We start from the raw sequence: 15,582 nt of genomic DNA, 5'->3' as shown, positions 1-15,582 counted from the left end.
ATTTTCATCATTTTTGTTTTATAACTGGAGCGGCCAATTCTGTAGCATTATTCTTTCCATAACTATTATGTGGAAAACCTTGATAGAAACCCCTTAGACCCCATTAAAATCAATGGTGTATGTCCGGATTTGAAAGTAGCTATTTGGCTCTATTTTAAGCTACAGATATTACAATAGTCTGAACAGAGCCTAAGATGTAACTTCATATGAAACTACTGTGATACATTATAAATTACAAAATAGTTTTGAAGCTTTGTGTAGAAATATATCAGACAAAGAATATAAAACTACTATCAGTTCTCATGCTTCGCACTGACGAGGGCCAACAGCCCGAAACACCGTGTCTGCGAATTGAGATACTGATTTGGCTTTTATCCTAAGTCATATTGCACGACTCGTTAAAGGGTTGATTGTGACTTGTAGGATCGCTACTTCCAATAGGTGGCGCTGTAGAGTTTAAGTCCTCTTTTTCTCAGCAGAGGCAATTTGCATATTTAAATTCCCAGAGGAGCATTGTACGGCAAATAAGCCTCCTTACCTTGACAAGCCAGAGATGGTATGTCACTCTCCATAAGGAGAAACGATACCCCTTAGACCCCATGTCCAGAGCCTCTCACCTAGCCAAATCAGTTCTCATGCTTCGCACTGACGAGGGCCAACAGCCCGAAACACCGTGTCTGCGAATTGAGATACTGATTTGGCTTTTATCCTAAGTCATATTGCACGACTCGTTAAAGGGTTGATTGTGACTTGTAGGATCGCTACTTCCAATAGGTGGCGCTGTAGAGTTTAAGTCCTCTTTTTCTCAGCAGAGGCAATTTGCATATAAAACTACTAGACACTCTAAAAGGATAGTTAAAAGTAACTATTAATATGAATACTAGTGATTATAAAAACACTCGATTTTTTTTTTAGATTTCTGGCTAACATTTAAATTTATTCTTACACATGCGTACTGGTACACATATATAGAGTATATAAAGAGTATTATAAATAGGGCAAGTGTTTACATTTAATATATAGTTAAGAAAAAGCTCTACTTACTTGTTTAAATCTTTCTCATGCACACTGAAAAAAATGTGGAATATCGCAGGTCAAATGAAATGGGAAAAGGATTCTCTTTGTAGGATGTCTCTTAAGGCCCCGTCTCACTAAGCGATTTACCAACGATCACGACCAGCGATACGACCTGGCCGTGATCGTTGGTAAGTCGCTGTGTGGTCGCTGGGGAGCTGTCACACAGACCGCTCTCCCCAGCGACCAACGATCAGGGGAACGACTTCGGCATCGTTGAAACTGTCTTCAACGATGCCGAAGTCCCCCTGCAGCACCCGGGTAACCAGGGTAAACATCGGGTTACTAAGCGCAGGGCCGCGCTTAGTAACCCGATGTTTACCCTGGTTACCAAAAAAAACAAACACTACATACTCGCCTTTCGGTGTCCAGGTCCCTTGCCGTCTGCTTCCTGCTCTGACTGAGCCGCCGTACAGTGAGAGCAGAGCGCAACGGTGACGTCACTGCTGTGCTCTCACTTCTCACTGTACGGCCGGCAGTCAGTGAGAGCAGGAAGCAGACGGCAAGGGACACCGAAAGGCGAGTATGTAGTGTTTGTTTTTTTTTACATTTACGCTGGTAACCAGGGTAAACATGGGGTTACTAAGCGCGGCCCTGCGCTTAGTAACCCGATGTTTACCCTGGTTACCAGTGAAGACATCGCTGGATCGGTGTCACACACACCGATTCAGCGATGTCAGCGGGGCCTCAACGACCAAAAAAAGGTCCAGGCCATTCCGACACGACCAGCGATCTCGCAGCAGGGGCCTGATCGCTGGTACGTGTCACACATAGCGAGATCGCTATGGAGGTCGCTGTTGCGTCACAAAACTAGTGACTCAGCAGTGATCTCGCTAGCGATCTCGCTATGTGAGACGGGGCCTTTACTCATTATTTTATCTTATCTTAACCACACGAGCACGTAGCTGGCTATCACACATAACACAACCCCTGGACACACTGTCAAAGTCTTAAAAATGGCACACACAATTCATAAAATTTGCATAATATTAATTTTTTTCTGTGTTGAAAAGTTTTTATGACTTTTTAGCTCAAAAAGTTGCATGTTTTGCGAGATGTCACAGAAAAATGCACCAAAATACAGGTATACCTACAATACATTAGGCAGGACTGGCGTGAAGTGCAAAATTCTTTAAAAAGCGTAAGGCAAAAGCATGTGGAATTGCTATGCTAAACTCCAATCACAAAGCTAGAATAAAAAAAAAAAACAGTGCACATGCGGCGCGCCCCCACACCGCCGCAGGGCCGAGGGGCTACCTGAAGCCGGGCCTCTGGGATCTCAGTCCTGGGGTTGTCACGGTGGCTAGACCCGGTCCGTGGCCCTGTCCGTCAGTGGGGGACGTCCGGTGTAATAGGTGGTAGTAATGATAGCGGTGGAGCGGTGCAGTTGTGGGGTGTAAGTCGCGGTAAATAACGAGGACACCAGGTTGCAGTCTCTTTACCTCTTTACTGGAGATCTCTGAGTCCTCAGTCCAGAACACGGTTCACCAGGCTACGCAAGTCCGGCCGGTCCAATGGCACCTCCAGAGTTCTCCTCTCAGGTGGAAATCTGTGCCTTCCTTCTAGCGCTATGTGTTGTAGTCCTTCCCTGCTGTGCTTACGGAAAGTAACCCCACAACGGTTGTGTCTGTTTCTTAAGTTCCCTCACAACTCGATTTGATGTTCCTCTGTAATCCACCCCTTCCCTGTATTCAGGTTGGAATGGCACCCGTTTGTCAGGTAGGCCTGGAGTTCTTCCGGGACCCTAGAGTCGCCCCTCTCCCGCAATTGCCCCCCAAGACTTCATAGGTGATATGTGGTAGACAGCCCGCCTGAGACCGACTGTCCTGCCGCTGTTTGGAGTATGGCTTGAAGCTGTATTCTAATCCACTCCCTCGGCGTTCCGGCCACCGGTATTGCGCCTCAGCAGGGTGCTGCCTCTTTCAACAAAACCCCTGCTGGTATTCTCCTTCTGCTTGATCTCGTTTCTCACTCAGCACAATCTATCTCGCTTCTAGTCCTTTCTTGAGTCCCGCCGCTTCCAGGAGCCTGCGCGGACCCGTTACGTTCTTTCAATGCCAAGCCTCTGCCAGGATCCCACCCCTGGCAGAGACCCTACAGTCTCTCCCTTCACAACACCCCCTGCCACAGGGTGTTGCTCCGTTCAATCCCGTCAGCGTTCTCTCCTAACTTCCTGCCTGACCCCCAGTTTACCCACTATGGTGGGGAGTGGCCTAATGAATAGCACCCTTAGCTCCCCCCGGAGGCCCAGCTGTGAAATATATTGGTGTCTGTGATACCTGATTGGAGGAACTCCTTCGGTGCCATCGAACGTACCATGACTCCCCTTAGCGGCGAAGCCACAGTACTGCAACGACCAGAACTCTGGGGCGCTGCACTCCCCCCTGGTTAAACACAGTACTCCGGGACTGGGAAGAAAAACAACAATACAGATTAGTAAACAGACATACAATTTTGTTGAGTGCAAAACAATAAGTATACTTGAACAGGCTTCCCTTTATGGGAGGTGAGGACACTTTTAACGTTACAAACATGGTCAACATTATAAATCACAGGCTATGCATAACTCCTGTTACCCAACCGGGTATTCTACTTAGTGCAAATTCTGGAACAATAAATTAACATTGCCTTTAAGAAACATACACTCTTAGTTTACCAAAGGCCTTCCTATAATCACATTACAGGGTAAGGTAACTTCACATTCTCCTACTTTGAACCTGCAGGACCGCCTGTCCCTATGGCACCAGACCTACTGCCTCTCCTTTCTTTTACAGGACCGCCCTGTTCATCCAGGGCCTACTGCCTTTCTCTACTATACATGGTATAGACATAACATTCCTTTCGTTTTAAGAACTCTGAGCCAGCTCTACTCGGCTCCTTTAAGGACTCACTCTCTAACCCCTACGGGTCACTCTCTGTCCTTAGTAACAAAGTAACTTTCAATGGGGACGCGGGGTTTACCTTCTATCCTCACCTTCATTATTACTTTGCTTACTTTCAACTATGCAGACCTCTATCTCTACCCCTACGGGCTCTCTGCATCTTTTCTTTCTGCAAAACATTATTTAGACATTTCAACAAATTCAACACATATAACTTAGCATGTAAAACAGTTACATTTCTTTTCAAGGCATCATTATGGCATTACTGTTCTGCAACAGTATCTCTCTCAAGTTCAGTTTCTCACATCCCCTTTAAGAGGAGACCAAGTCTTTCTAAGGTAGCTCGTCTTCTCAGCCTACCAGCCCACGCAAAGGTTCCGGTATGGTATCTTCGCAAAGTGTCTTTAACTAGAACCGGTAGGAAAGGTATCTTCACAAAGTGTCTTTGGCTCAAACAAATAGGGCAAATATCTTCGCAAAGTGCCTTTGGCTAAAACCAGTAGGGAGCACCTTTAAGAAGGTGCAAACTATTTACAAGGGAAGTTCGAATCATGCACAGTCCATGATTTCTGCAGTTCTTTAAACTTGTGCAAAAATTTTAGGAAGACTCAAAACAAACACAGGGATCCTGGGTCAACAAAGGGATCCATTAACCCGGGGTGGGTTTAGCAGCAACAGGAACAAAAGAACAAACAGTAACTATTTACATTTTCAAGTTTCCGAGGTTTACTCTTTTTCAGGCGGCTCGGGCTCCTGCCCCCCAGCCACCGTGGTGCCAGCGTCCGCGGTTCGAACGTGAAGATGAACTCGACTGGCCAACTCGGTGGCCGCAACCAGGCGCACCGTTGCGATGGTGACAAGATCGGGTGCTCCTGGGACCAGGTCCGAGGCGGTAAGGGTCGCGGCTCCAGACATACACCGCCGAACATTCCGTGCATACCACCCGAGCAGGTTCTGGTGGCGGCTGTAGGTCACCGAATCCCCCTTTTGCAATGGTTCTCCACTACGGCCACAGCAGGGAGCCCTCACGTTACAATGCGCAACAAAAACGTCAGTATCCAATCCTGGCTCGTGTATGAGGCCCCACCCTCTTCTTGCATGGTAGGCCAACACAGTGCCCCGCCTTGTCACGTCTCTGTCATCCCATGCCGGAGGGGGTTGTTGTACTTTCGATGGGCCCACCGACTCGGCCTCTTTCCGGCCTTTCCACTGTAGAATCAAGCACTGTCTATATTGTTCCCATGTAAGCACCGCAAGAGTGGACCCGTTCTCCCGGGATCCATCTGCTCTAAACCAGGGGGTGTCCCACCGAAGAACTACTCCATCTAAGCTCACATCCACAGGCTCCCCCACTCCAGTCGACAGCGGTGGCACCATCCTTCCCAGGTCATCGGGGGATAGCACCATTAGCCCTGCCGAGATAAGTCGCTCCCTACTGCAATAGAGGTGGGTCATGGAAGCGGGCTCGCGGAGGGGAGCAGGGACGCCGGCCATACCTGCGCCCAATATGGTTCCATCGGTGTCGCTCCGGTCCGTTAACGAGGACGCTAGAGTCTGCTGCAGCCCGGACCGGGGCTCCTCCAATGGGATGCTCGGATTCGGCTCCGCTGGCCGTGGTTCCTCCTCCTCTAACTCCGAGGTCGGGATTGGTGGACGCAACTCCGCTGTTGGGTCCGCAGGCTTCCGGTCCATCTCCGGTGAAGAAGGGCAGGCCTGAACCGCTTCTTCCTCGCTCAGGCACTCGCCGTTCATCATCGCTGCCTGATAGTCGGTGGCAGTGCATGCACCTAACTCCGCCATTTCTCCGAGGTCGGGCTTCTCCGTCACCAGCCTCTCGCCGTTGCATATCAAGGGGTGTTTCTCTTCTGCTTTGGGGCAGGTCATTCCTCTGCAGCCAGAAGTGCAGGGGGCGGTAGCCATTTCTCGCGCCACACTGGGAGTCTCCGCCCATAACACGCCCTCCTTCCCCTTGGGTGTAGCAATGGCGGCGCCTTTTGGCGGGAACTTTTGGCGGCTAATGGCGCAGCACAGTCTTACAATAAAGTACAGTTCAAGTACAGTAAATCACAGTCTCTAGGCACACATGACCTGATTCTTCAGGCTTAAGTAGATCCTGTTCGTGACGCCAAGTTGCAGCGCGCCCCCACACCGCCGCAGGGCCGAGGGGCTACCCGAAGCCGGGCCTCTGGGATCTCAGTCCTGGGGTTGTCACGGTGGCTAGACCCGGTCCGTGGCCCTGTCCGTCAGTGGGGACGTCCGGTGTAATAGGTGGTAGTAATGATAGCGGTGGAGCGGTGCAGTTGTGGGGTGTAAGTCGCGGTAAATAACGAGGACACCAGGTTGCAGTCTCTTTACCTCTTTACTGGAGATCTCTGAGTCCTCAGTCCAGAACACGGTTCACCAGGCTACGCAAGTCCGGCCGGTCCAATGGCACCTCCAGAGTTCTCCTCTCAGGTGGAAATCTGTGCCTTCCTTCTAGCGCTATGTGTTGTAGTCCTTCCCTGCTGTGCTTACGGAAAGTAACCCCACAACGGTTGTGTCTGTTTCTTAAGTTCCCTCACAACTCGATTTGATGTTCCTCTGTAATCCACCCCTTCCCTGTATTCAGGTTGGAATGGCACCCGTTTGTCAGGTAGGCCTGGAGTTCTTCCGGGACCCTAGAGTCGCCCCTCTCCCGCAATTGCCCCCCAAGACTTCATAGGTGATATGTGGTAGACAGCCCGCCTGAGACCGACTGTCCTGCCGCTGTTTGGAGTATGGCTTGAAGCTGTATTCTAATCCACTCCCTCGGCGTTCCGGCCACCGGTATTGCGCCTCAGCAGGGTGCTGCCTCTTTCAACAAAACCCCTGCTGGTATTCTCCTTCTGCTTGATCTCGTTTCTCACTCAGCACAATCTATCTCGCTTCTAGTCCTTTCTTGAGTCCTGCCGCTTCCAGGAGCCTGCGCGGACCCGTTACGTTCTTTCAATGCCAAGCCTCTGCCAGGATCCCACCCCTGGCAGAGACCCTACAGTCTCTCCCTTCACAACACCCCCTGCCACAGGGTGTTGCTCCGTTCAATCCCGTCAGCGTTCTCTCCTAACTTCCTGCCTGACCCCCAGTTTACCCACTATGGTGGGGAGTGGCCTAATGAATAGCACCCTTAGCTCCCCCCGGAGGCCCAGCTGTGAAATATATTGGTGTCTGTGATACCTGATTGGAGGAACTCCTTCGGTGCCATCGAACGTACCATGACTCCCCTTAGCGGCGAAGCCACAGTACTGCAACGACCAGAACTCTGGGGCGCTGCACACACATATATGATAGGCTTCCAAAATGGAACAACTAGAATAATGAATTGCATGTAAACAACAAAAGCACAAAACTAGTAAAAAAAAAACAAGAGTAAAGGCAGTAATGTATGAGTTATAGGCTCTAAAAAGTTAGTTCAAAACTGAATAGGTCTGTAAAGATAGAATTTGTAAGTTTCCTTTAAAAGAAGTGAAAAATTGCTGCAAAATGTAGCATTTCTAACACCCAAACAAAAGAAAGGGATATTTGAAAATTATGGTAATATTAACACCTTTCTGACACCGTAATATTACCAGTGTTTGACTCCCCCTGTTAGAGTCTGCTGCAGCAGCTGTGATATGAGTCAGCAAGCAGAGGTGGATGGTTATACCAATTTGCTTTTTGTGGTTATAACTGTCATTTTTTTCATAATATTGAGAATTATACTTAGCATCTAGTTAAGGGTCACTAGTTTCTGTTACAGCAACTCTAGCATTTAGTTAATGTATAGTATTAAAATGATAAAATAGACAGCAAGCAGAGGTGGGAGGTTCTGCCATTAGAGTCTGTTGCAGCAGCTGTGATGAGTCAGCAAGCAGAGGTGGATGGTTATACCAATTTGCTTTTGGTTGGTATAACGGTAATTTTTCATAATATAGTATTGAAATGATAAAAATTGGCGCATCAAATTAGCAATATGCTTTTAAACTAAGCCATGCATGTGCTCGTTGGTAATAATTGTGATAATAATCACTGTATCTAAACAAAATAAACAGCTGCTAACATTGCAGTCTGATACATACTGCTACTATCAAATAATAGTGCAGAAACACAGAATATACATAATATACTCTATTTTGTAAGAAGTGTAATGGTGTATGTTAATTGTACACGTGATGATTTTTACTTTTGATATTCATATTGATATACAATAACATACAGCAGGTGGTGAGTGTAATAAAAATACAAGCCTTAATATAGGATATAAAATTCAGTCATTATGGACTGCAAACAGAAAAATACAACTTACAGATGCAAATACAAAAAGAAGCCACAAGTATGGTTGTTATCTGTACAGGGTGGGGGCATCTCTGGGCATGCTTCATTCTAAATGTGTCCTGGTCAGCGGAGTGTAATGCTGTGTGTTCATTGTAGTTGTGATACTAATCCTCGGATATAATTATATAACTGCTCCATCTAATGGGATATTATCAAAATCTAATATAAGCATGATGCATGGGGTGAGTGTAATAAAAATATGAGCCTTAATATAGGATATAAAATACGGTCATTATGGACTGCAGACAGAAAAATACAACTTACAGCTGCAAATACAAAAAGAAGCCACAAATATGGGCTGTTATCTGTACAGGGTGGGGCGCTATCACACTTAACACATTCCCCTTAAAACTCATGAAAATGAGAAACTGCGTTATAAGCTGAAAAATATGCTGCCGCTGCTTTCATTCTAAATATGTCGCGGTCAGCGATTACAGAAACCAATGTATCAGACTGTACAGTGCCCCAAATAATAGTTACTATAAAACAAATACTGGGATAATAAGCACGGTATCCAATTAACAATATCAGACTATATCAAAAGTTGACAGCCTGGAATAATATACATATAAAAATTGTGTCATCAAATTAGCAATATGCTTTTAAAATTAAATCATGTATGTGCTCATTGGTAATAATTGTGATAATAATCACTGTATCTAAACAAAATAAACAGCTGCCAACATCATCGCGGTCAGCGATTACAGAAGCCACTTAAACTTTTTTACAATATTGTGTCTTTGCTTTTTATAAACGTATAAAAACACACCACTTCATACTTGCGGGTGTTGTAACATGGGCTCTGTATGTCCATATCAAGCTCGCACAGATCAAACTAAAATCTTTCTGTGATACATATGAAAGACTGATAAATGCCTGTCCTCATTGTGGCTAAGCAGACTGTTCTTTTTATGAAAGCTTTTATACATTAGAACAGTGTTATGGTCGGCTCCAGTATCATTAAAATGTTCACTTTACAGCAAATAGGCTCTTTCAGTCAAATTTACCCTTTTTTTCTTTTTTTTTTTTTTCTTCTAGAAAACTGCATGTCTGAATCTATTAGATATGTCACAACATCAAACTATTACTGCTAGGAGCTGTGGTCGGTGGGCATAGACAGCTACTCTGTTTAGATGAAATAACATAACATAACCACATGATCAAAAATGTATGTGTCTTTGTGCACTGTTGTGCTAGATCCGTTGCCATACTATAACATAGACATGTAACTCGTCCAGCAAAACAAGTTCTCACATGGACATTTTGACAAAGAAAAAATAAAAAAGTTATGGCTCTTGGAAGAAGGGGAGCAAAAAAAAATAAAAAATGAAAATGCAAAACCAAAAATACCTCGGGCTATTAAGGGGTTATGGAGCCATATGTGAGGTGCTGTTTCTTTATATTATTATTATTATTATTATATGTGAATACCGAGTCTGATAAAATCAAGAGATCGCTGAAATTGTGGGGATATGTTAAAAAATGTGACTCTACTGAGCATTAATCTGATTACAGAAGCCCCATGAAAAAATTAACTAATGATTATAACAACTGCATATGAAATCTAATATATAAAAAACAATACTGGGGATAATAATCCCTGGATCCATGAGATTTAGCTAACATTATCAAGCTGTGTATATCACGCTGTAATCCACATACAGTGTATTGTGTCTGATACATACTTTAATAAAGCCTTTTAAAACCCATACAGTGGTTGTCATCTTTTGATAATATTGAGAATTATGCCAACATGCAGAGAATTAGCTGTCATTGCAAAGTGTGCAGGGTGGGGCGTCTCTGTGCTTGTGGCTTCTAAATGTGCTTATATTATCTGTATTTTATCTGTTAACCACTCCGAGCATGTAGCCCCCTTATCACACATAACATGACCTCTTAAAACTCATGAAAATGAGAAACTGCGTTATAAGCTGAAAAATATGCTGTTTCACTCTAAATGTGCAGTGGCCAGCTGTCTCTAAAATACATCTTACAGAAGACCCAAAACAACTAGGATATAATTGTATAACGGGGCACAGTGTGTTATAAAAACACAATTTTGCACATATGTGCCACAAAACAACTGTTTGTGTTAATGTATCCAATTAACAATATGTAAAAATCTAATTAAAACAAATACTAGGATAATAATCCCCGGATCCAATTAACAATTCATATTATATCACAAGCTGACAGCCAGACAAGGAGAGGCAGATGCTGACAGGGCGGGGAGGAGGGGTTACACCCTTTTGATACATCTTGATAGGGGCGGGGCACCTGTCAGATTTGAGTTTGACGAGACCACCCTCTTATACACTACTCTAGCTAAAGCGCCATCCTCATCTCCTGAAAATTATGCAACTTTCTCTATTAGTTATTAATTAGATTCAGGATCTCTACTTGCTGTCAGCAGATATTGAACATGATGAGGACAGGTTTGGGGAATTGTTTCTGTTCATTGATAGGAAGCAGAGGTCTTAAAACTGTGGGGAACTGAAATACAAAGTATATTGTAACATTTCATAACTTTTTATAGCTAATTTAATTTCTGTCTAGATATAATTTCTCATGCAGATGTCCAAGAGGTAGCAATAGTGGGTGCAGATGCTTTAGTTGCACACAGGCTCTCGGCAATATATGAAGCCACCTATATGTGGTTTTGAGGGAGGTTTTTTGCAGATTTTGACTTACTGCTCCTAAGCTTCAAATTACACTTCTGGGCAAAGATGTGCCATTGTGAAACATGTTATGATAGATTTATATGGTGATCTGAACGACTGCACCAATAGGTATACTACATATACACATTACACACAAATGACAAAAGGAATAAGAAAATTCATTAAAAAAATGAATGCAAACACCTACTAGTGGAAAGCTTCATGAGGGTCTTCTGTCTGTAGTTTACAAGCAGCAGCAGCATCTGGTTTCTTAAATGGCTCAATGTTGGTATCTCTATGGTCATGAAAACACTTCTCTCTTTCTGGGTCTTGCTTTCCACAGCAATCAGCTTTCCAGGGATAAGATTGCATTTCGTCTGATGCTGTACATACTTTATCATAGAAAATTGTATTCTGCAAAAGCATGAAAGAAAATAAATCAGATGTGTCATTTGAAGAAGACAATGTGAAAAAACCCTCTGCAGAATGCTTATAGGGGTTGTTCTACTGATTAAGTACATTTTAGTCAATGGATCTTGGAATAATAATAAGTTCCACCATTAGATGTGTTAAAAAATGTTCCTGTGCCGAGATAATCTTATTAATGTGCCCCTGCTGTGTACTGTGTAATGGCTGTGTCTGACCGTGCAGGGACATGGGCTGATCATACCACAGCTCCTGGGCAGAGGAGGAAGCAAAAGAGAGGATACAAACAGGACAACATGGGAGCACAGCGGATTCTTATTTTGTTAGGTAAAACATTACACTGCCTGTTTTAATCACAAGAGAGAGTGTTTCTTGCCATGTCTCCCTCACTTTGAGCTCACATAAACCAATTCCATGACAAGTGAGCTCAGCATGATCCGCAGCTCCTACGTCACTGATTTGATTTATGATGAGCTCAGGGGACTGGAGACGTGGCTGAAACACTCGCTCCTGTGATAATACAGGCAGAGTAATGTTTTAACTCACAGTAAGCAGCAGCTGCAAGCCATTCCTATGTCATCTGTATAATGGCTTATTCTTTATTCCCTGGTCAAAAGATGTATTATGTGAAGACCATGTCCCTGCATGGTCAGAAACATTCATTACACCATACATAGCAGGGGCACCTTTATAAGATCACAGGGGGGGAAAATAACATCCAATTGTGTAGCTTATTATTATTACAAGATCTATTAATTAAAATCATCAAAGTATTATGCAACAACAATGCCTTCTCGACGCTTCCAACAGGAATCAACACATCAGAGAAGAGCAATAGGAAAGCTGTATGCCGTAAAAATATACAAATTTTATTGATTACATAGTTTGAAAGAACAATTATATGCAGGTTAAAATTCAATTAGATGGGGGTAACAGTGCAAAAGAACGCAACCGTATAAGGAAAGAGTAAGGGCCCCTTCACACTGTGCAATCAAAGTCTGAACGAGCGTTCGATTTGTGACGTTTATCCGTCCTCGTTCCGAGGTTGCAAAGTGTGACATGGCGTTACGATTTGCGACGCAGCCCAGCATCGTACGATGTGAAAGAAAGAGCAGAACTTTCTTTCGTCGTAAATGTCTCGCTGTGGCGGTCGAAATCGTAGTATGTGACGGCGGTCATACGAGCTCGTAATGCGACTACGTGGGTTGGGCTTCCGCATACCTGTCTCCTGATTGGGCGTGACGTTTTAGCACGCCCATGCTGGTAATACGTCACGCTCGGAGTCGTAGGACTATGGCGGTGTGAAGGGTAGCGTACGATTGCGACGCGTGACGTTCACATCGCAACTACGTCAGAAAAAGCGTTAACATCGTAGAGTGTGACCGCTGGCTACGAGCTCGTACTGCGATGTCGAATATGACGCAAATGCGTCGTAATCGTAGCAGAATCGACCAGTGTGAAGGGGCCCTAAAGTAATATAGCCACAACATAAAAATGTCCAAAAGATATGTTGCAAAGAATCAAGTACTTAAAGTCAAGATTTATCTATGCGCGTTTCGCGTTAGCTTTTTCAAGCTGTTTTTTTTTTTACACACCTCCCCTCGAAAAAGCTAACGCGAAATGCGCGTCAGGGTGTTAGCGCCATCCAAGGTACAGTACCCATGGATTACCTTTGACTTTTTCTCAGTAATATAGCTGATGCTATTAGTTTATACTTCCTAAAAACTGGCTTAATTCTTTTAGGGCCTTACACACTTAGCACTTTAAAACCCCATTTGGGCTTATGCATATCTGCACATTCTTGGGACATTCCCCATTGAAGCAATCTTGCTCATACATAAATCTTGACTTTAAGTACTTGATTCTTTGCAACATATCTTTTGGACATTTTTATGTTGTGGCTATATTACTTTACTGTGGTACTGTGATTTCTTGTACGGTTGCGTTCTTTTGCACTGTTACCCCCATCCAATTGAATTTTAACCTGCGTATAATTGTTCTTTTAAACTATGTAATCAATAAAATTTGTATATTTTTACGGCATACAGCTTCCCTATTGCTCTTTTCTGATCTATTAATTAAAATGAATTTTGCCTGTGGGGCAACCTTTTATTTTTTTAAACAAACCTTTTTACATCAAACAGATTTGTTTTTCTGTAGAAATCCAGCCAGCTTGTGACATGGAAGCTGACTCCAATCTATATGTAAAATATGGAAGATTACTTTGGATCTTCATGCTATATGATTATAACTTTCAATGTGGGGGTTTCAGTGTAAAATCTATGTTGTGGAATTATCGCTAGCAAACATTCATACCATTGGTTTCTTGCAATCTGCTTCATCTTTGTGATCTACACAATGTTCAGCAATGGTGGAAAGTTCTTGAACCAGTTTCATGTGTTGTTGAAGTGAACATTTCTGGAAGTTCTGAGCGGTCATAACAAGCAGTCTACAAAATAATAGTGTGATGTTAATGACTCTCAAAATGGCAGCACATTAAAGGAATCAGCTTTGAATACTTCTTTATTCTTATGATTGTTGCTACTATTGCATATATATTTGCAGTATGAAACCCAGGAGGGCGTACATTTATATGGAAGTTATTATTGTTATCCAGACTACTGAGACACAAATACTATGTTTCCTCTATGGCATACTAAAAAGAAACTTGACAGCATTTCCTTGTTTTTAGTAGATTGCAAATGAGTCAATAATCCTAACTGCTGGTGGGTTGTGATTCACCAGACGAATGACAAAACAATGAATTTGTTATGCAGCCAAAGGAAAGGAAAGGTAGTGTAGGACAAACCCATTAGTAGAGACAAATTAAATGATGAGATGTATAAAGGCCATATAATTTAATGCCTAATTTTGCTGCCCACAGTCACCCTGCTTCAATGATTATTTTAGGTTCCCATAATACAGTGGATAAATTATGCAAAGCTAAAAAGATAGAAAACTGTGGAAAAACAGATCAAAAATACTTACATGTGTTTAAAGTTGTCTGGGCCGAGAGTAACATACATGCTACCAATAACCCTGGGAAGATGCTCTAGACAAAATGAAAAGACAGAGAAGAATATAAATATACATTTCATGCAAATTATAATTCTCATCAGTGGAAAAGTAGACATTTGGCACGTCTAAACAGAGATAACTTAAAATATCTAAAATATCTTAGTCTTTATGAGAAGTTTATAAAATAACGAACGAGTACTGGTGACATGTTAAGAACTGACGCGTTTCTGGCAACAGCTATTAGTCACATACAGTAACTGTGAAGATAAATTTGCATCAACCCTTAAGATAATAACAAAATACAATACATAGTTTGGACTACAAAACTTGTAAAATTGTACATGTGGTCTTTTCAGGATGTAATGTAACAGTATAAAACTCCTGAGAACAGATGGAAGTTTAGTATAAAAAGTGAACAAACTTTATTTTATATCCATACGAACAATTTAAAAACAAGCACATGTCAAGTAATGAGAGTGCTAACAACACAAAAGACACCAGATATTGAAGGTCTACAGCACAATCATTAATGTGTCAGAGTGGGACACTCTCATTACTTGACATGTGCTTGTTTTTAAATTGTTTGTATGGATTTAAAATAAAGTTTGTTCACTTTTTATACTAAACTTCCATCTGTTCTCCGGAGTTTTATATGGCTAATTTATGGAAGTATATGTTACTATTTGGTGGCTAAAAGCAGTCACAAAATGAATCTGGAAATTTTGATATTTGTTATGTAACAGTGCAGCACATACTATTTTCTGTGTGTTGGACAAAGAATAGTTGAGTGAAGTTTTGTTTGTCTGCATTGATAATAATTACATATTCGTTAGTACTTAGTACAATCCTCACCTACCTACATCCCTCTTTTGCAAATGTCTTGACTCAGTTGCTATTGTGCAGAGGAGCACACAAATCAGAGAGACCCACTTCATGGCTGCAGCTCTTAGGGGAGGACCTCTCAGAAGCCTGGAGAATATGTGAAAATCTTGTGAATATATATGGTGTCTGGCTCCATTTACAAATAATTAACCAGACTGGTTCTGTAAATTATTAATATTTACCTTATGATTGAAATAGGGGGATGGCAAAAACACACTTTATTTGTTTTTGTTTGTAAAATTAGGTTGATACTGGCACCCATCTCTTTAAAAGTCCTTGTATATCAGGTAGATGTCCACAGATGAATTACA

The 15,582-nt window shown here is 42.8% G+C and overlaps 1 protein-coding gene across 1 annotated transcript in view; it reads right to left on the bottom strand.

The window, feature by feature from the left end:
• Positions 1–15,355, bottom strand: part of LOC143787863 (albumin-like) — a 64,536-nt gene extending 49,181 nt beyond the window's left edge. The window contains exons 1-4 of the mRNA XM_077276985.1: positions 15,246–15,355; positions 14,360–14,423; positions 13,688–13,820; positions 11,154–11,359 (exon numbers count right to left, since the gene is read on the bottom strand). Of these exons, the coding sequence (XP_077133100.1) occupies positions 11,154–11,359; positions 13,688–13,820; positions 14,360–14,423; positions 15,246–15,324 (482 nt within the window). The 5' untranslated portion in view covers positions 15,325–15,355. The remainder of the gene's footprint in view (positions 1–11,153; positions 11,360–13,687; positions 13,821–14,359; positions 14,424–15,245) is intronic.
• Positions 15,356–15,582: the final 227 nt, after the last annotated feature.

The sequence above is a fragment of the Ranitomeya variabilis genome, chromosome 1 (assembly GCF_051348905.1).
Source record: "Ranitomeya variabilis isolate aRanVar5 chromosome 1, aRanVar5.hap1, whole genome shotgun sequence".
Lineage (NCBI taxonomy): Eukaryota > Metazoa > Chordata > Amphibia > Anura > Dendrobatidae > Ranitomeya > Ranitomeya variabilis.
This window is presented reverse-complemented; position numbering and strand designations above follow the sequence as displayed.